At 33.0% G+C, this 22,995-nt stretch overlaps 1 protein-coding gene across 1 annotated transcript in view; it reads left to right on the forward strand.

The window, feature by feature from the left end:
• The window catches only part of LOC142323464 (uncharacterized), a 64,386-nt gene extending 50,065 nt beyond the window's left edge, over nucleotides 1-14,321 (forward strand). Inside the window, exons 11-12 of the mRNA XM_075363109.1 lie at nucleotides 72-237; nucleotides 10,092-14,321. Of these exons, the coding sequence (XP_075219224.1) occupies nucleotides 72-189 (118 nt within the window). The 3' untranslated portion in view covers nucleotides 190-237; nucleotides 10,092-14,321. The remainder of the gene's footprint in view (nucleotides 1-71; nucleotides 238-10,091) is intronic.
• Nucleotides 14,322-22,995: the final 8,674 nt, after the last annotated feature.

Genomic DNA, 22,995 nt, shown 5'->3' on the forward strand with positions numbered 1-22,995 from the left:
ATATTATTAAGTATTTTAAACTGTTATGTTATTTATCCCGAACTGTTACACTGTGATTTCATGAACTTCAGTGTGGAAATGCTGAATGATGACCAGATTTCATCACTGATGCTTGATAATGAGATTCAGGAAGCATGTCAGCAGGTCCTTGGTACTCCTTTGTCTGAAGTGGCCTACATTCAAAGGTAGAGAGGGAACCATTCAAGCAGTCTTCCTTTTAAAAATAATTTGTTTTTGGTGAGTGATTTATTTTGCTTATTTGTAATTTCTTTCTCCTGAATTATAAATAATCAGAGAAATTATGAAGAATCCTTTCTGTAGATGTGGCAAGAATTTGTATTTTGGATGAATTTTTTTTTTTTTTAATTGAACTTAAATTAACCATCTCAATTTTGAAATTACGTATATAATTAAGGACATGTACTGATTACAGAATAGTATAATCAGCTCTCAATAATCCGACAGACATTCTTTAGTCCAGCACCTCCAGTAATCTGACACTTTTCATCTAACTGCTGAGGCATCCTGACCCCTGTAGGGAAGACACCCTCCACCACCTCTCCATTCCTAGCCCTTATGACCTTTACTGGATGTCATCTTCGAAACCTCGGCTTTTGACATATTCCAGTCTGCCTTGGCCAGGATACCACTGATGTGAATGCCATGAGTGACATTCCCATCAGTGTACTACTATTTAATGAACTAAAAACAAAACACATCTCACCGAGTCTTAAGTAAGACTGAAAGGACTTAACAAAACAGGGGAACTGAACTACCTACCTATAGAAAGTAAAAGTTAGTTCAACACACAACATGAACCATAAAAATTTTACACGGAACAATAACAACACTGTAACAATGAAACAAAACAACAACAAAAACATAATATATAAAAGAAAACATCAACAAAACAGAATACAAGAGAAATCCAAGCAGGGCTTTAGATCCCCTCAGCAATCATCTCCTTTGCCATCAAACTCCACCATCCACAATAAAGGACCCAACACGCTATCCTGGGAACATCCCTTGGACAGCATCTTGCCAACTTCATGGCTGCCCCCACAGAGTAGCACATCCTGATGACTGAAATAACTTACAATTCACTTACATTACATTCTCTTTTTTGGAGTTGGTAAATAGCAGAAGGCCACCGTAAAGTATTAAATACTCCAGAAATGTCTAGGGAAATCCCCAGGACATATTCCATCTCAGTGGTCGTTACCACACTCATTACACGAAGTACAGCATCCTCAGTATCCTTTCCGGGACAAAAACCATGATTCTCCATCAACAGTCTTTGCAAGGTTAACCTCTCAGTTATACGCAGATACAAAACCTTTTCAAATACCTTACCAATAACCAGAAGCAATGTCAAAGGCATATACAAAGAATTAACAGCAGGATCCTTGTCGCCACTTTTAAACAACAATTTTACAGTTCTGTTTTTCCAACACACAGGGAAGTATCCACCAAACAACAATTTATTAAAAATTCATGTGACAACTCTTATAATCACCCCCAACTGAGCAAACAAGAAACTCCATTGTTATTCCATCAAAACCTGGGGCCTTGCCTCTACCTAAACTACAGATAGCTTGACACATCTCAGCCTCAGTAATCTCCAAGGACACTGCACCCTCCGTGGAACTGAGCAATCTCTCATCACACTGGCAGATGGTATGCAGTCTCTCCAGCTTCACTATTGTCAGGCATCAAAATTCTAGTAATTTGTATAAAATTTCAGAAGTATCCGAAATGACACCAAACCTGGTAGAGAGAACAGGCAGACAGAACGTTCTTTCATCGTTTGTGTCCCAAGACCCTATATACAAGGTGTGTGAGAAAAGTAATGAGACTGACTTTTTACTTACCAAAGTTTTTATTTTTTCAAACAATATTATCCCTTTCAAAGTAGTTCCCTTGGGCAGCTATACCACTGGCGGAGTTGTTGTTCCCACTCCTGGTAGCAGCGCTGGAAGGCTTCAACTGGTCGGTCACACCGAATTGAATGTTCTCCAGAGTTCCAAAATGACATCCTTTTAAGACATGTTTCAATTTCAGGAAAAGGAAAAAGTCACAAGGACTCAAATCAGGTGAATAAGGGGATTGAGGAACCGTAGGAATGCGTTTTGAAGTAAAAAATTCCCTGTTGAAATGGCCGTGTGACATGGGGCATTGTCATGATGAAGCATTCACTTGTCTGCAGTGTCTGGTCTCACACAAATCACTCTTTTCCTGAGCCTTTTAAGGACACCTTTGTAAAACACTTAGTTGACAGTTTGTCCTGGAGGAACAAATTCTTTATGCACAATACCTCTACTGTTAAAAAAGCAAATCAGCATGGCTTTGATCTTTGATTTGCTCATTCGACATTTTTTCAGTCAAGGAGATGACGGAGTCTGCCACTCTTCGCTTTGCTGCTGTGTTTCAGGATCATACTCAAATATCCAGGATTCATGACCTGTGATCACACGATTGAAGAATTCTTGGTCATTGTCAATCCTCTCAAGAAGATCAGCGCACACGTTTCTTCAATTGTCTTTCTGTTCCGTTGTGAGGTTCTTCGGCACCAATTTCGCACAAACCTTTCACATGTCCAAATCGTCTGTCAAAATTTGATTTACAGTGAGAGTGTAACTTATTTAACTGTTCTCTCATCATCCTTATTGTTAAACGACGGTCTGATCTCATAAGAACCCTCACACGCTCAATGTTTTCATCAGATTTTGAAGTTGAAGGTCTCCCTGAACGAGGTTGATCTTCAACGTGTTCTCGGCCTTCCAAAAATGATTTGTGCCAGCAGAAAACTTGTGCTCTTGATAAGCAATGTTCCCATATGCCAGTTTCAACTTTTCAAAGGTTACACTCGCGGATTCCCCAAGTTTAACACTAAACTTGATTGCATAACATTGCTCTAAATCCCAATGCTCCATTTTCGTAACACACAACAACTTCACTGATGGTGCTGTCAAAAATAACGTGTTGGCTGAACGGAGTTGAAACTCATACTGAGCATGTGGAAGGGATGAACAAACCGGTCTAGCACAGACCGGTAGACACAGCGTTTCCAGATCGCTTGCAGTGTTACCAATCTCACCTTGTCAAAAGTTACAAGGTGTGTGTCACTTTTCTCACACACCTTTTACTATGCCCCTGGGATCCCTGTTTCCCTGCTCATGAACATAGGAATGCCAGGAGTCCCTTTTCGCAGTCCAGACTTTATGAAAGTAACGAGATCTCAGATCCCTGTATTCAGCAGCAAAGACTGCTCGTCATTCCAGATCACCCTCACTTTGAAAAGCTCACCACAAATGACAAACAACCCTCTTCATGCCTGACAGTTCCTATTCCACTATGGTACATTCCTCTCTCAACTGGAACTTCAGGGAATTGAACACTCAGTGGCATCAATAAAAGCCACCAACAAACCAACTGCCAGATCTTCCAAATCCAAGACATCCAGACTACAATCCAAAACTTGGAGCCTGGTCAAAAGAAAATCAACAAATTTCTTCCAGTCTGCACATCTGTGCAGGAAATGACCCTGCTGAACTGGAACATTACATCGGTAGCGCTCACTCAAGCCCCCAGCAATCTCATAGACAATCAATCGATGATCACTTAAGCAATCAACTACCTTCCAATTACAAACATTGGCAGGCATAAACCTACCAACAGTAACATCCATGTTTGTTCCACCAAACAATCAACACCCATCTACCATATGTACGTAGGTGGGCAACTCACCACTTACGTTATATACCTGTAGATCATGCTGGGCTAAAAAGCCCTCTATTAATTCTAATTCCACCATCATCGGTGAAGCCACTATGCCACAAGAGTGATTTCTCTCACATCTGCCAGGATTGAACCAGTGCCAGCAAATTGTAGGATTTTATCCCAGACCTCTAGATGACGATCAGCATGATCCCTATACTGGAAATACGAAAATATTCAAGAAGCGCTATGGAATCCATACTAACCACCATAGGTAAGAAACTTTCTTGTAATTTTACTGCCATCAAGTCATATAAAGAAAAATTAATAAAGACAGTCCAAGAGTTGAGTCTTGGTCCTGACCAGGTTTATAATGCTGATGAAAGTTATTTTGGAGGCTTCTGCTGAAGAAAAAAAAATGTGATGAAAAGAGTGTTGCAGGTCGCAAAATATTGGAAAAAATAATTATTTTTATGCCTTGTTCAAGTGCAAGTGGTACTCATAAACTTGAACTGCTTGTTATAGGCAAGTCCAAAAATCCTAGGGCTTTTAAAAATGTAAAATACAAAAATCAAACCCGAGCATGTATAACAAGGGAAGTATTTTTTGAATAGTTTAATGAGCAGTTCGTGTCATAAGCAAAGAAATTCCTTAAACAAAGAAGTTACCAGAAAATGCATTATTACTTTTAGACAACTGCAAAGGGCATGCAGATGAGGAAGACTTAAGAAGTAAAGATGGGTTTATCCATGTCTTATTTCTTCCGCCAAATGTTGCTACTATCATTCAGCTGATAGATCAAAATGTAATCCAGATGGTTAAAACAAACTACAAAAAGAGTATTGTACAGTGTAATTAGTAAGTCGGAAAATACACTTATTTTAAAATGTTTAAAAGAAATAAATCTTAAAGACTTGTGTTTGATCTCGCACAAGCGTGGGAAAAGATTCTTGCCAAAACAATTGTGTGCTCTTGAAAAAATTTGTGGCCAACTCATTCTCAGTTATATGAAAAACACAAAAAACCAGTGGAAAATGAACAAATACCAAAGACATCTGAAAGTAGTGATTTCAGTCCTGTTGCTAAAATAAACTACATTAGGGAGTCACTAGACCAACTTTGCAGTCATGACGACTCAGAAGGACTGACTCAAGACGATATAAATGAATGGTTGATCAGAATTGAAGATGAAAATTATCAGTTGATGACCGACTGGAAATTAATTGAAGACGTGCTGGATCAAGACAAAGACAATGATGACAGCGAAAACGTGACACCTTCATCATCGATTAGTACCATAGGTCACGAAAGTGCTTTGAGTGCATTTAACATGTATATCAAAAGAGCTGAAGAAAATGAAGTGGTAGCTTCCAATATTTTAACATTTAAACATTTGTTAAAAAAATAATTTTAAACTGTCCATTAAACTAAAAAAACAAAATGTCATTGAGCAGTATTTTTCTGTTAAGTTAGTATTTAGTTGTATTATTTTTATTTTCTTAATCGAATTACATCAGTTATTCAGATTAATAAATGCATATGAAAGTACATAATGTTTTGTGTTAGTTATTCCATTGAAATTAGGGTAATTCCAGTCATCTGACTTCAGGGCTACCCGATATTCATTCGATTATCAAGAGCCTACAGTAGATGTGTTTAGAAGGTCACTGACCTTCTATCAGGTTTAAATCTAAATCATTTATATTTGACCTTAAATCTAAATAGGAATCAGAAATTTCCTTCTGATTAAATCTGAGTTATATCATCACTGTTATATTTCCAAATTACTTAAGATCAAATTAATGATTTGGAACATTCTTTACATATATAAACAAAGTATACTGAAATAAATATAATGTAATTGAAAACAATTAATTGACAAATAAACTTTTTGAACTCACCATAAACACTACTTCAAAATGTACAAAAATCAGCAATGAATGGTTGCTCACTTATCCACAATACCTAATATATATATATATATATATATATACAGCTTTAGAGTTATGAAGCACAGGTTCTTCCACATATGTGTCATCTGAAGATCAGATAGAACACTACCAACTCTAAAAACTATCTGTCACTGATAAATGGGTATAACACATTCTTTAAATTGTTGTTATATGAAATGATGATAGTAATAATTATAATAAGAAGAAGAACCATGAAATATAATATATTAAAGTTACATGTATATATATATATATATATATATATATATACTTGAATCAACTTAACAAACATCGCAATTTTTACAATAATTTAACAATATGATGTCTATTGCACCTTTTTATCACAAACACAGGTCACAGTGGGTAAGCCATTCCAATGCTTCAGAGGTAAGATCACAGATGTCTTGTAAAAAGCCTCTAAAAGATGTACTTGAACAAACCAGGGCCAGGTGGTGATCGTTTGCTCTTCAGCTCTCCACATCAGTCGCATCGTGGGCTTTCCATAGCTCCTCCATTGGGTCAGGTTCTTATTGCAGATACCATGATTTGTGCGAATCCTGTTGATGTTACACCACTGTCTTCTGGGAAGAGTAAATCCTGGTACTCTCAGAGTTGGATCTGTTACAAGGTTGGAGTTAGTGATATTTTGACCTTCCCATAGTGATGTCCAGTGATCCTTTGTGACCCGATTGGCAGTTGCTACAGGTGGATGTCTAGACTTCAGTCTTGGGTGCTGTTTGAGAAAATCTATATTGGCATGAGTACATAGAGATGGGTTAGCATTATATTTTTCCAAATGTGATTTGAGGGCTGCCATTCGTCTAGTTTGGGGGATGCGGTATTACTAAGCAATGGCAGCCACTGGAGCAGAATTCTAATAGTTCCAGTTATGGTTCGTCTAGCCTGGTTCAAATGTGTGTTGAGCTTGATCTGGCAGCTATTAATCCAAACAGGAGCACAATATTCTGTGGTTGAATGTACAAGGGCTAGTGCACTGATTCTTAGAGTTTTGACGGTAGCTCCCCAAGATGAATTGGCCAGCTTCTGAATCAGGCTGGCTCAAGTTTTAACTTTAACTTTATAATTTTTCAAGGTGTTGTTTAAATGTAAGTGTTGTGTCTGTCAAGCATGACACTAAGGTATGTCAGGTGTGGGTTATGTTTCAGTGCGACTCCTTCATAATTAACGGCAAGAGTTTGTTGAGCTTCCCTGTTGTTCAGATGGAACATCATGACTTCAGTTTTATTTGGATTTGACTGGAGTCCCCATTTTTAAAAATATTTACTGATTGTACCAAGGTCTTCTGTCAGTACAGCCTCAGTTTGGGCTAAGTTTGCTTTGAGTACCAATGGGAATATCGTTTGCATACATGAATTTTCAAGATGTAGTTGGTGGTATATCTGAGATACAAGTAGCAAACAATAGAGGTGCCAGTACAGATCCTTGTGGTAGGCCATTTTGTAGGCTGTAGAAAATACTTGGCATTCTATTGAGCTGTACTTGGAAAATTCTATCACTCAACATCTCATTCAGTAAATTAAAGAACAATTTGCAAAGTACAAGATGATACATTTTGAGTAGTAGTCCTTCTTTCCAGACTGTATCATAAACTGAACTTAGATCCATAAAAGCAGCAGATGTTTTGAGCCTTTGTTGAAATCTTTTCTCTACGTAGATTGTAAGTGAAAGGACCTGATCGCAGCAACTTCTTCCTGGCATAAAACCAGTCTGCTTCATCGGTATACCATTATTGACAATGGGTGTTAGACACACAAGTAGTATTCTTTCTAAGATCTTGACTCATACACTTAAAAGTGTTATTGGTCTGTAGCTTTCAGGTTGAGCGATGCCCTTCCCAGGCTTAGAAGTGGCAATTACTTTACTTTTCTTGAAAAGTTTTGGTAACTTACTTGTTTATCTTGATATCATAAAGATTTAAAAGCCATCATTTTGTGTTTGGATCAGTGTGTTTAATAAACTCAGGATATATGTTGTCTAATCCAGCTACTTTTCTACATTTTGTTAAATTGATTGCAGCATTGAATTCTTCCATTGTGATATGGTTCCATTGTGATATTATCAATAATGATCTTCAATAGGTTCTTAATTCTTTTGGCTATAGCTTCTGGCCTAGGGGTGTTAGTAGTGACAGGTGTTTTTTGTCTGGTTTCCAGCTTGTGCAATAAATTCCATGCTGTCCTGCTGCTATGCTTAAAGTTGAGGCTCTCCAGCATTTCTTTCTAACTGTTCTAGCGTTGTTTAGGGCTTCTAGCAATTGCTCACCTAATGCCTCTTGTGCATTCATAAGCATTGTACAATTCTTGGTACTCTTCAGTCCAACAGGGAATGTAGGATTTTATTACTCCTCAGGGGATATATTTTTTGACAGAGCTGATTACTAGAGCAGCAAATCTTTTGTAGTTCACTATTCTTGATAAATCCATCTGATGTCATCCTCTAGTTACTTTTTCAATTTATCCCAGTTGGTTTTCCTAAAATTCCATCTAGGCAAGGGAAGAGATTAGTTGATGGGAATTGTTGTGCCTAAAGTGGTGACTATCAGTCTGTGTTGAGAATTTGGAAAGTTGTCAAGTACTTCTCTAACAGCTTGGCGTAGTTGTGCACCTGTGGTTATAAAAGTTAGGTCAGGATTATAGCCCTTCCTCTATCTTGCAGAATAAAATGTGAGTCTCTGCTTAGCATCAAAGAGTAGATTAAGGTAGATTAAGATTAAGAGTAGATTAATGCTTCTCTCTACCCAGTCTTCTAGGTTTACCCCCTTGTGTTTTGTTGTCATTATATTACCAAATTTGGTGGTGTGAGTTAAAATCTTCTCTATATATAGACAGATGATTAAAAACTGGGATTACGCTGTTAGGCCACTGTGCATTTGGAGGTTTATAAATATTGACGATTGTCATTTTTTTGACCTTTACAGCTAGTACAAAAAGATCTTGTGAGGAAGATGAGTGGGTTATCGAAACATTATCAATACCTATTCTAACATATGTAGCAACTCCATATTTTGGATGATGTATTGCTGCAGCAAGATTATACCCTGGTATATAGCCTTGTGAATGAATATTACAATTGTCAGCTGCATGTGTTTCCTGGATTGTAATAATGTCAAATTTTAATTTAATTGCTAACTTAATAATGTATTCACTATTACTTCGGCTGATACCTTCTATGTTAATTTAGCATATTCTTATTCTGGAGCCAATTGTCAAAAAGTCCTGAGGAGGACTGTTACAAAGTTTGGCTTGCCTTGTTTTCATTGCAATCTATTTACCAGGAGATCAAAAAAACGAAAAGACAGCCTGGCAGTTCTTTATTGCTGCTCATTTGGTGTTAAACAGGGGGCATGTGTAACATTCTGTTACAGATGCAAACAGCTTTACCCCCATTACACTAATAGATATATAAAGGTTAAAACAATATTATAAATTAAAAAAGCAAAGTACACTGTAGCTTTCATTATACAAAAACAAAACAAATGATCCACACTAAAAAACCGACCAGATAGTCAGTGCCCTGTAAATATATAAACTTAATTGCTCTAACTGCACAAAATTCTACTTTAGACCAAAAGGTATACCTTAAACGATTACAATAAATTTTTAAGAGAACTCTACTCTTCCACAGTCAGCATGTCAAACACCTCATAGAAACTGATCACATTTACAGTAACTTTTACTACCTATATATTCTGTACACAAAAACACAACACAAATAGAATGTATCAAAACACTACAAAATGAAAAATTACTGCTCTTGCATTTAAAGTATTTCAGCAGTAAAGCAGAATTACAGCTGACTGGATTTGAGAATGTACAACCAACTAAACCAAATGAATAGTTCAAATGTAATATGCTGTACAATAATAAATATGTATCCTCGACTTGCCAGAAATAACTCCATTCCAAATAGCAATGCTAGTATCACTGAGGAAGGTTGCAAATGCAATTAAAAGTAATCTGACATAAGTGGACAAAAGCAATCAAACACAAATTTTGTTTGATTTTTCATTAATAAGTTAACATTTTCATGTCATTGTTTAGTTTTGTCATAAATTTTGTGACTTGGAATTAAAATATCAAACTTTAATGTTTTATAATTATCAAACCCCAGATCATTTTGTATTTTTGTTAATCATTTCAATCTGTTATTCAAGTTATATTTGAAATTTGTTCATTTCTCATTATTACAGTCTGCGAGTTAAATTATCACTCTTATCAGTCAAGTGATAATTGTTGGAAATAATTATCTAGTGTGATTTTACTGTATATTAAAAACCTTTGATAATGTGTTTGTAAATTTTGTGTTACATGCTTATTAAAAGCAAATAAATTATGGAAGTGTAATAGAGGTGTGTAACAACCTGGTCCAATGTAGTTTAATTTGTTTGCTTTTTTCTTTCAGATCAGTGCTGTGTCATTTAACCATCTTTATGTTGAAAACTACAGCCTGCAGATATAAAGCAATTATATTCTGAAAATTCAGTGTTGTTTCAGTTAATATAATTGCTTGAATATGTTAATTGTATTTTTTTTAAATAATTTCTTTCAAGTTTAATTTCTTTTTGATAGTGTCATAATGATGATATCATGGGAGGGGGTATAATTAAAAAAAATTGCAGGTAGCTTTGTGTCATATATGGATGTGTGTGTGTATATATATATATATATATATGCTAACACTCCGTCATTGATGTCAGCTAATTCAGTTGTTTGTTTCTTGTTCATTCATTCATTCATTCATTCATTGCATGATAATTTTGGTGTCATTGTTAGTTACCAGAGCCATATTTTTTTGAAGTTTTAAACACTGTGATAGTGGAATTCAGAAACATATTATTATTGTTGAGAAATTGCATAATTTTATATTGTGAAATTAAAAATATCATGTGAGAATGAATGGCTATTATATTATTAGTTACTCAGCTGCATTATTAGTCATATGTATCAGTACATTTGTATCAGAATTTAGTTAACTTAAAACTCTTTCCTTGATGGTGTTGTAATGGCACAGGATGTGCAGCATGCTCTGAATTGTATTAAAATATTTGGGTAAATTTTAATATCTATTAACATTTCTATTTATATAATGGTATGTATTTTATGGAGCAGTTATACTGTTTGGTAATATAGTTAATTAAAATCTGTAGCATTTTTTTTTTTTTTAAGAAAAATATTTGTATATTATCTTATGAATTCTTTGTAATGTGGTTTTTTTGTAATCGAATGAATTTATTCATTATTTTATCTAAAATATCAAAATTATTGTATTCATTATGCAACACTTGCTGTTCTACCAGAAAATACATACAGTACATCAAAGTTATCTTAGTATATTCTTATGCAAATCAACTTCATTTTGAGGGTTTTGTGCATCCCTGATGGTCATACAGCAGTTTATGAAATGGAAGTATACATACAAAAAATCCTATTCTTCTAATGGAAAACTGGATGGTTACATTTTTATACCTACATAATTTTAGCAAATTGTAGTTTTATCAGTAGGAATTCAGACATAATTTTAGCAAAGGTAGTTTTATCACGAAGAATTCAGTAACAGTACATACTGTTATAAAATGTGATAAGTTTAATTGTAATTTCTTTTCAAAAAAATATTTTTAAAATTTCAATTTATCACAGTTTTAATCATAATATGAGAAATAATTCATTGATTAAAGTAATAAAAATTATTACCTCTTTGTTGCTTCTAGTCATATTTTTAATCTGATAAATTTTATTAAAGTAGTGTGTTACAAATTATAAAAAAATTAAAGAAGAAAGGTAATTATTTTTATTACTCTTTTCTTCAGTCTTTTAATTGTTTCAACATATCTCTTTATTCCTTTCTATTCTGTGCTGGTGTCTTTGCCTCAATATAAGTAGCAAAGTAGGCTACTTATCACAGATAAATTCATAGCCTTATCAAGAGATAAGGTATGATTTACAAGTTTGTGCTTGTAGTTCATAGCCTTATATTGAATTTCAAAACGGTCCCATAAAATGAGAACTGTCTGGCACCATTCCTACTCTGTCTTCTCATTCTGTTACAGTTCTTTCTCTACATTCTGACTTCACTTTTTATCTTGATTTTAAATACATTGTTGTTCTTTTCACTTGTTTATTTCTTCACCTTTTCTTGTAGTTGCTTATCCGAGCCATTATGGACATTTGTTCTCAATTGTTTTCATTTAAAAAATTTGGAATTCCTTGTGTTTGTTCCTGATATCAGGATAATTAAAATTATCCATATAAAAAATGTATGGGTGTGTACCGTCAAAAATGAGCCCTAAATTATCTAAGATTTTAGCGTCAGGATATGTACTTATATATAATATTTTACACTGAACCCTTTTTTGCTCTGATGGACAAGTAGTCGCTCTTTTTCACTCTGTAAACATCAGACATATTGTTTAGTGTAACTTCATGCTTGATTTCTTCAGCACATTTTAGTTCATCTTGTAAACTTACTAGGTATTTCTTTTCAATATATTGTGATGGTTAAATTCTCATAAGTTTGTATTATGATTTACAAAAATATATTGCAAATCATCATGATACTTCACACTTTTTTTAGATGTTTACTGCCGATTTACCTGAGGTCATTTTCTTTTATGAAATTGATCAGGTCAGGTCCCAGAACTCTTTTTGTACCACTAAAATTTACCATTAAATTCTTTTTCAAATATGGTCAGGTAGTCTTTTTAACACTATAGTAAAATTCACCATATAGTTACAAAACTAGCTATATAGTCTAATATAATCTAATCTACTCTTATAGATAATGAAAATCTTATATATTTCTACCGATGTATCTTATTATATTTTTGTATCTTCTTTAATTGAAATCTGTACCTCGATTTCAAGTTTACCTGATCTGGCGTACGTAGTAACTAAAATGTGGCAGTATATTTGAATTATTTGACCAAAAGCACTCAATTCTGTTAGTTTGTCTCACATGTAAACACCATATCCGGGATTATTTTCTTCAAAACCTCAGCTAATGTCAAGTGTTTCAACAAGTTGTCAATACATTTTTCTTTCTAGTTAAAACTTTCCTTCTCCATTTTACTTCATCGTTATCTTCATTAGTTTTTGCTGTCGATCAGGAGCTATATCCTCCCTCAAAAACTGGTATATTTTGCTTCTATAGAAATCATTCATGTCAACAGTAATTTTGTCCTTTATATTTCTGATAGTTTTTCAGTTAAGGAAGGTTCTGAAATCATCAAATGCTTTAGGTAGTTTGCTACCTTGATTGATTAGGCTATGAATTTAAAATGATAAAATTTTAATTACTTCAGAGAAGCTTTCTTACTCAATAAATTTATTGTATTTTAATTTTTTAGCTCTATCAAAATTATTTTTTCTGGTAAATAATTTAAATTTCTATTTTGACCTCATGCCGGTCTATATGCATGCTGATATCATTGTTTAATCTATCTGCTTTTAAATACTGCTGAATATGTGCTAAATTAATTGAGTAACTAGGGCTTTAGTGATGAAGTATATATTTAAAAATAGATGTTTTACAAAACATACATGTTAATATCAAGAATTTATTGTTCGTTCCTCGTGTAGTTATATTTCTAATGAGACTTCATCATGATATCCGTGTAATCGACCAAAAATATGCTTTTACAAACCGATTATAGATCATAAAGTATCAATAAATAGGCCTAAATTTTTTTTAGTATCTTGTAAGTGTTATGTTTTGAACTAATTTTTTAGTACCGGTATATAATTTATTTTAATTGTACAAATGTAAATACTAATTTATAGCTTGTAGTAGTGAAATAATGTAAAAGAAGCAATATTTATTATAGCATAATTTAGTTTTATGTCATGTTATTGAAAACTAGTAATTTGATTACGGTAGTGAATAATATGTATAGAATAGCCAATTGTTATTTTTGAAATGAAGAATAAATTTTATCGAAAGAAAATTATAACATAGAATATTTTTTTGAACTCTGAGAAGCCATTAAAAGTTTTTATCCTCTACTCAAAATCATTAGTAATAAAAACACATTATACTCTTGCATTATATTTTTTTTAAAAACATAGATTGAAAGTTTTAGTTAAATTAAGTCCACCAACTCTGAATAGTTCAGTTAACAAAGACAGTTTTTCATGTATAAAACAGTATTATCAAAAATGACAGGATTGTATTTTTTTGGTTCAGTAAGGAATTGCAAGGTGACAGGGTAAGACTTCAACATTTGATTATGACTGAAATATGCAAATGATCAAGGAGCTGGGTGACCTCCTCATATACCACCTATTCTTAGGATCCAGTATTTTTTATTCTTTTACTTCATAAAATTTTTTTAAATATTGATAATATTTTACAGATATCTCAAAGTTTGTGAGTTTCCAAGATATCTCTTCTGGAAAAGTTTTTTCATTTACAACTGTTTTATAATGCTTGTGAATTTTTAGCATGTCCATCCATAGAGTGACTGTAATTCAAATTTTTAAATGTTAAGTGAGTAATTTTCTATTGTGTTAAGACGTTAGAAAAGGCCAAATCTTACAGAAATGTGTTTTTAATTACACTAAAAAAATATATGTTAATTCATTTGTAATACTGGCATCAACAAATATTTCCAGATTAGATTAATTGAAATAAAATATAACCAGCTAAAATTGTTAGTTTCTTTATTGAAGAGCACCTAGTGGTTCAGAAGTACCTAGATTTATTCATCTCTTTCTGAATCCAAATCACAAAAATAAGAGTTCATTTTTAATTTATCGTCGCTCAGTACAAGAGCTGTAGGTGAGTAATGTGAAATTTACTAAACTCCCAACATTTCTTTAAAATAACAGAAGGGACATTTTTTTAGACCAAAACCATGGATCACAGAAATTTAAAAAACAATACTACTTGATATTAGTGAAATTAACTGAAAATTACATTGCACAGTCAACAGAAAGTAACCATAACAACTATATCATAGAGTCCTCATACTGTGTATGGGTGTCTCAAATGTCAAAACATTTTTTCATCTTCACAACTTTACAAATTTGCATATTGTTGGAAAGCAAGTACAAATACTTTTCAATGGATCACTCTTCACTAAGTTATAAGTGAAACTGCTCATAGTAAAGGAAGTTCCTTTACGTAACTGAGAATAGTAGTAAGCTCAAGCATACAAGGCTTGAAAATTTCCAGGACTCATACAGAGATATCGTTCGTATGCGTAATTTCTCAATGGCATCACATGATTCCATTCTTCATTACTTTACTATATGAGTTTCAAGTGCTGCATCATATAATATAGTATTTACAGTCCTTCAAAGTAGAGAATTAGGATGTTTTTTTGAAAAATGGAAAAGCTGGAAATTTGTGCAGCTATTAATAAATACATTTTTGAAAGGCTTGAGTACAAAGGAAATTAAATAAGAACTCAGTATGATATTGGGAGACTCTTCTTCTTCAAGTACAACAGTTAAACTTTTGGTCACAGAGTTTAAAATTGATCAAACACACACTAGTGATGAACCATGCAATGGATGCCCTTCTGCAGTGACTATGCCAGAGATGATAGAAAAAGTGCATAAAATCATTTTGGGAGATCAAGTAATGACTGTGAATGAATTAGCAGGATTAGTAGGCATGTCAACAGAATGTCTGTGCAATATTTTGCACAAATATTTGGGCATGAACAAGCTGTGTGATAGATGGCTGCCATGTGTTTGCTCACACTCTATTAAAAACAGTGCCAAAAAAACTTTTCAAGCGATTGTCTCATGCTCTTTTGGGAAAATTCAGAGGAATTTTTATATCAATTTGTGTTGTTGAGACTTAATACTAGTCAAGATCCAAGACAAAATAGTAGTCAAAACGAGTTGAAAAAGGTCAACCTGCTTTAAAAAAGCAAAAGCAACTTTTCGTTTGAAAAAGTTATGGCAACTGTTTTTTGGGATGCACGTGGAGTAATTTTCATTGATTATCTTAAAAAGTGTGGAACAATAAATTGTGAATGATTATGCGATTATTGCAGCTCTCAACGATAAAATTAAGGAAAAGCAACTGCATTTGGCAAAAGTCAATGAATTACTGTTTGAATTGCTCCAACACCCTCCTATATTCACCTAATCTACCTCCCAATGAATTTAATTTATTTCCTAATCTAAAGAATGGCGTGATGGGAACAGATTTTCAACCAATAATGAAGTTATTGCCGCCGTAAATGGGCGACAATTGGATTTCAACGTAAATACAATTACAGTGGCAATTGGCAGGAGTTGGATAAATTGACATACCAAACTAGCATAAGTGCTACTGTGAAACGCTGGGCTAAGTGTATAAACCTTCATGGTGACTATGTTGAAAAATAAATTAAAATTTACCCAGAAAAATGTTGTTTTCTTACCCAGGCCTGGAACTTTTCACCCTACCCTTGAATGTCAATACCGTTGATGCTGTGCATTAAAGAAGAGCCACACTTATTAATCTGTTAAATAGTGTAAAATTTTACCCCTTTTAATTTTTTTGTAATCTCCATGTTGTAATTATTAACTGAGAAACACAGATTCCACTCATTCCTATTTTCCTGTTCTTTCTCATCTGTTTGTATCCACTTACAAATCAGTCTGTGACTGATAGATTGGTGTTTTAAATGATTTAGATGACTTTAAAGTATACTTATGCTTTTTATTGAGATTTCCTAGAACAATTATTTGTATTTTTTCTTTTTTTTTCTTATTTTGTATCATTTTTAAATCCCAACTAAAAATACTTGTTTTATTGCATTTTTTAAGTACTGTTTAGTTGTCAGTTACTTTTAGTAAATTTTTTATAAACAGTTTTTAGAGAATAATCTTGTTTTCCAATTTATACTCTAGGAGTTTACTTATAAAATACATTATTAGAATACAATCTTAAAGTACTGTAAAAAGAAAAATATATATATATTTTTTAGGATACCTGTACAATCCACAATTACTGTACCTAAAAAACGTTTGCTTTATCTGTGACCAAACTTATATATATAATAATTTTCTATAGAAAGTTTGGTCACAGATAAAGCAAATGTTTTTTAGGTACAGTAATTGTGAATTGTATAGGTATCCTAAAAAATATATATATTTTTTTTATTTTTACAGTACTTTAGGATTGTATTCTAATAATGTATTTTTTTTTTTAAAAAAAACCTTGTATTTAACTATAAATACTAGAATATTAAAGTGAATGAAGTAATTTTTAAAGTCATTTTCAAGTGTAGATTGATGTAACTTGTATTTTTTTTTATTACTATGGCAGTAACATAAAATAATCATAGATACCAGATATTGAAATTATATTTATCCTACCTGAAAAAATCATCCTGCTTTTAGATAATACATCTTCTCATTTAGTTGAATATGTATTATACCCCGATGAAGGAAAAATATAAAATATTTACCATCTAATGTGATCCACTTTAATAATCCCACTGACTAAAAAATGATTTCTTCTGTGTAGGTTTGACATTGTACAAATTTGTTACAGAAATGTATAAAACAAGTAAAAGATCCGAGAAATTTTTTTCTTTTATTCAGTATTCTTTGAGCTGTAAGAAAAATTCTGATCATTGAAAAAACCTTACTGGATATTAAAGACAATAATTTTCTTACAAATGACTTGCATTTAAACAAAATCATACCGTACATTCAGTATAAATGTCAAAGGTAGTGAAAAAGCCAATTCTGGAAATAGATATGATTGTTTTAAATTTGATAAGATAAACCTAGTTATGAGTTGATTACAGAAAAAGACATTCTAGGGAAAAAGAAATGTCAAAAAAACGATTTTCCAATAGCAGACAAGTTACAGAAAAGACATTGTTAACAAGTTCTGGGATGATGTTAAATGTACTGATATTAAAAGAGACAGTGATTAGATACAACATCCATTCAGTATGTCCCACAGTTCCATGCCTAATAATATCACTTAATTATATGGAGATTCATGAAGAAAAATTAATGGGTGACAACTTACAGTACTTGTCATAAAAAATAAAGCAGATATTTGAAGAATTACATTTTATCAACTCAATGGAAAAATTGAGTCTTATAACAGATAAACCTTATTCTCTTAGCCAGTTTTCTTGAGTTTTAGTTTAGTTGAAAAATAAAGTAAAAACATATTAAGAAATAAAAATAGTGTAAAAACATACCCTGTTTTTATTTGTGTTGGAGCAGTATGGGATTTTCATGTTCTATAACTTTTTTCCTCCTCTATGAATCATGAGACCTTGCCGTTGGTGAGGGGGCTTGAGTGCTCAGTGATACAGAGTAGCTGGACCGAAGGTGCAACCATATCAGAGAGGTATCTGTTGAGAGCCAGACTAAGGAATGATTCCTGAAAGAGGGCAGCAGCTCTTTCAGTAGTTGCTAAGGGCGTAAGTCAGGACGACTTAAACGGCCATATCAACATCGCTCAATCTTCTGAGTACTGCACAGCTGAAAGCAATGGAAAACTACAGCTGCTTTTTTTCCAAGAAAATGAAGCTCTCTGCATTTTCATATAGTAATGATGGAGGCGCCTCCCTTGGTAAAATATTCCGGAGGTAAACTAGTCCACCATTTGGATCTCCAGGTGGGGACTACTAAGGAAGGGGTCACCAGAAAATTAAAAAATAATATTGTATGAGTCGGAGCGTGGAATGTTAGAAGTCTAAAAAAGGTTGGTAGGTCAGAAAATTTAAAGAGGGAAATGGATAAGATAAATGTAGATGTAGTAGGAATTAACGAGGTTCGGTGGGAAGGGGAAAACTACTTTTGGTCAGGTGATTTTAGAGTAATTAACTAAGCTTCAAATAATGGGCAGGCAGGAGTAGGTTTCACAATGAAAAAGAAGATAGGGAAGAGAGTAGAGTATTTCAAAATGCACAACGATACAATCATTGTAATAAGGATAAAATCGAAACCTAAACCCACTACGATTGTAAGTCTATATGCCTACAAGCGCCCATGATGATGATGAGGTAGAGTGTGTATATGAAGAAATTGAAGCAATTAAGCACGTAAAAGGAGATGAAAATTTAATAATAGTTGGAGATTGGAATGCAAGCATTGGAGAAGGCATTGAAGGAAATATAGTGGGTGAATACGGGCTGGGCAAAAGGAATGAAAGAGGGGACCGACTTATAGAGTTTTGCATGAAGTATAATCTAGTAATTGCCAACACCCAATTTAAAAATCATAATAGAAGAATATACACTTGGAAAAAGCCAGGCGATACTGCAAGGTATCAGATAGATTATATCATGGTTAAGCAAAGATTTAGAAATCAACTTGTCGATTGCAAAACTTACCCTAGAGCAGACATTGATAGCGACCATAATTTGGTGATAATGAAATGTAGATTGGGGTTTAAAAACCTGAAGAAAAGGTGTTAGATAAATCGGTGGAATTTAGAGAAGCTTGAGGAAGAGGAGGTAAAGAAGATTTTTGAGGAGGACATCGCAAGAGGTCTGACTAAAGATAAGGTAGAAAATATAGAAGAAGAATAGGAGAATGTTAAAAAGGAAATTCTTAAATCAGCAGAAGCGAACTTAAGCAGAACACAGAGAACTGGTAGAAAACCTAGGGTTTCAGACGATATATTGCAGCTGATGGATGAATGTAGAAAATATAAGAATGCTAGTGATAAAGAAAGTAAAAGGAACTACCGACAATTAAGAAATGCTATAAACAGGAAGTGCAAACTAGCAAAAGAAGAGTGGATTAAAGAAAAGTGTTCAGAAGTGGAAAGAGAAATGAACATTGGTAAAATAGACGGAGCATACAGGAAAGTTAAAGAAAATTTTGGGATACATAAATTAAAATCTAATAATGTGTTAAAGATGGTACACTGATTTATAATATGAAAGGTAAAGTCGATAGGTGGGTGGAGTATAGTTTGAAGAGTTATATGGAGGAAATGAATTAGAAAATGGTGTTATAGAGGATAAAATGGGAGAAACAATACTGAGATCTGAATTTAAGAGAGTATTAAAAGATTTGAATGGCAGAAAGGCTCCTGGAATAGACGAAATACCTGTAGAATTACTGCACAGTGCAGGTGAGGAAGCGATTGATAGATTATACAAACTGGTGTGTAATATTTATGAAAAAGGGGAAGTTCCGTCAGACTTCAAAAAAAGTGTTATAGTCATGATACCAAAGAAAGCAAGGGCAGATAAATGTGAAGAATACAGAACAATTAGTTTAACTAGTCATGCATCAAAAATCTCAACTAGAATTCTATACAGAAGAATTGAAAGGAGAGTGGAAGAAGTGTTAGGAGAAGACCAATTTGGTTTCAGGAAAAGTATAGGGACAAGGGAAGCAATTTTAGGCCTCAGATTAATAGTGGAAGGAAGATTAAAGAAAAACAAACCAACATACTTGGCATTTATAGATCTAGAAAAGGCATTCGATAACGTAGACTGGAATAAAATGTTCAACATTTAAAAAAAATTAGGGATCAAATACAGAGATAGAAGAACAATTGCTAACATGTACAGGAACCAAACAGTAACAATTGAAGAACATAAGAAAGAAGCCGTAATAAGAAAGGGAGTCCGACAAGGATGTTCCCTATCTCCGTTACTTTTTAATCTTTACATGGAACTAGCACTTAATGATGTTAAAAAACAATTTAGATTCGGAGTAACAGTACAAGGTGAAAAGATAAAGATGCTACGATTTGCTGATGATATAGTAATTCTAGCTGAGAGTAAAAAGGATTTAGAAGAAACAATGAATGGCATAGATGAAGTCCTACGCAAGAACTATTGCATGTAAATAAACAAGTACAAAACAAAAGTAATGAAATGTAGTAGATATAACAAAGATGAACCACTGAATGTGAAAATAGGAGGAGAAAAGATTATGGAGGTAGAAGAATTTTGTTATTTGGGAAGTAGAATTACTAAAGATGGACGAAGCAGGAGCGATATAAAATCCTGAATAGCACAAGCGAAACGAGCCTTCAGTCAGAAATATAATTTGTTTACATTACAAATTAATTTAAAGGTCAGGAAAAGATTTTTGAAAGTATATGTTTGGAGTGTCGCTTTATATGGAAGTGAAATTTGGACGATCGGAGTATCTGAGAAGAAAAGATTAGAAGCTTTTGAAATGTGGTGCTACAGGAGAATGTTAAAAATCAGATGGGTGGATAAAGTGACAAATGAAGAGGTGTTGCAGCAAATAGATGAAGAAAGAAGCATTTGGAAAAATATAGTTAAAAGAAGAGACAGACTTATAGGCCACATACTAAGGCATCCTGGAATAGTCGCTTTAATATTGGAAGGACAGGTAGAAGGAAAAAATTGTGTAGGCAGGCCACGTTTGAAATATGTAAAACAAATTGTTAGGGATGTAGGATGTAGAGGGTATACTGAAATGAAAAGACTAGCACTAGATAGGGAATCTTGGAGAGCTGCATCAAACCAGTCAAATGACTGAAGACAAAAAAAAAATATTGTTTAAATAGTTTTATCATCTAACATTTAAGTTCATTTTTTTTTTCTTATAGTTGTTTTAGTACATCAATCATTTTAAAGATATTGCTATTACAGCTCTTAGTAGAGGCAGGTCATTTTCTGTACTACATTTCAATAGTTTATTGACTGATATGACCTTTGCCACTCAAAAAGAACCTTTTAAACATTTTTAATTTTAATCAAGAACTGCACAGACTTCTTGCCAAAAAAGTCCTGGTACAAAGCTGGATTCCTCAAGATGTAGAATCTGATTACACAGAATCGGATAAATGTTGGTAAGTAATTTGAGTTTTCTTTACATCTATGTGTACTAATTTAAAAAACTGATATCAAGAAGCACTTTATTCAGTTCTCACTTTTTCAGAACTGTACAATTTCTTCATACAAATAGATCGACCGTAGGATTTAATTTTTTGCTGGTCTTTTCAATTAATTTTTAAAAATAACAGTTGTTACATCATGATAAATGAAAAACATGTAGAAATCAACTTAAATAGTTGAGATTACTCTTATTTATATGAATACGGCTTTGCAAATCAGTGGCAAGAAATTATGTTTAAAATGGTTTGTTTGTTAACTTTTTTACTCTAGTGATGTTCATGATGAAATTATCTTTTGTGAAAATAGATGTAATATGCAGTTCTAAAAATATGTTCTGGAATCTTTTATCTACCTCTTTATTTGTGGTAATCTTTACATATTTCATAAAAACCTTACAGTCTACGATATGCAAACCATCTGATAGGGAGTAGATCTATACAAAAAATATTAAAATAATTTACATAATTAAAAAAAAAAGTATAAACTCAATGCACTTGACCAGTAAAAATGTAAAGTATGATAAAATTAACAACAAAACAAAACCAAATATATCATGACTGATGTAACAGGTTTCTCATCAGATCAATAACACTGATGGACAAAAAAAAATTTTTAATGTTTCTCTAAGTGTGATACCATTTCTTGAATTGTTTTTTTGCATACGTTATTGTAAATACAATTTTTCTATTACCCTTAGTTTTAAATAATTATGCTTCAAAAAAAAAATTAAGGGAAAATATAGTTAAAATCAGTCAAATTTATAATTTTGCATGGCCATACCTGTGTTTGAATGATTTCGCTGATGCTTTTATAAGTAGCCTCAGGCACATCCCAAATTAATGTCCAACAATAATTGGCTAGCTTGTTAGTATTCCATTTCCCTTTATAGTAAGTGGCATTCCATCACCGAAATATCTTGGAGGAAATGTTCACCGTGTTTGTCACTTACATCTGCGAAGTTGTCTGAGAAAAAACCAAATGTGAGTGGAGGAAATGTATTTTTAAAGACATTACATCCCATAGCTCTGAGTGAACTAAGAAGCTGATTAACAATATTGTGGTAATTGTTGGATTTTTGTTTGCCGAGAAAGTTTTTGCAAACGTCTTTAAATGAAGCCCAAGCTGCACTTTCTACATTATTTAACATCGAGTTAAATACATCATCTTTGACCAACTCTCTTATTTGAGGACCAACAAATATTCCTTCTTTAATTTTTCTTTCATTTACATTCACAAATTTCTGCCTGTTGTACAAAAATCTGGGACTATCCTTTTTCATTGCTTTTAAAAAGTTCTTAATCAGTACTAGCTTGATGTGGAGAGGGGGTAAAAATATTTTTTTAGATTCAACTAAGGGCTCATGAATAATATTTTTCACGTTTGGAGTTAAGTTGTCTTATTTCTTCCACTCTTTGGTAACATTATGTTTATCCCTAGCTCGGCTGTCCCATTCGCAAAGAAAACACATGTACTTAGTACTACAGCCTAACAAAATAGCTATAACTTTCA

The sequence above is a fragment of the Lycorma delicatula genome, chromosome 4, assembly GCF_047948215.1.
Source record: "Lycorma delicatula isolate Av1 chromosome 4, ASM4794821v1, whole genome shotgun sequence".
Taxonomy (NCBI): Eukaryota; Metazoa; Arthropoda; class Insecta; order Hemiptera; family Fulgoridae; genus Lycorma; species Lycorma delicatula.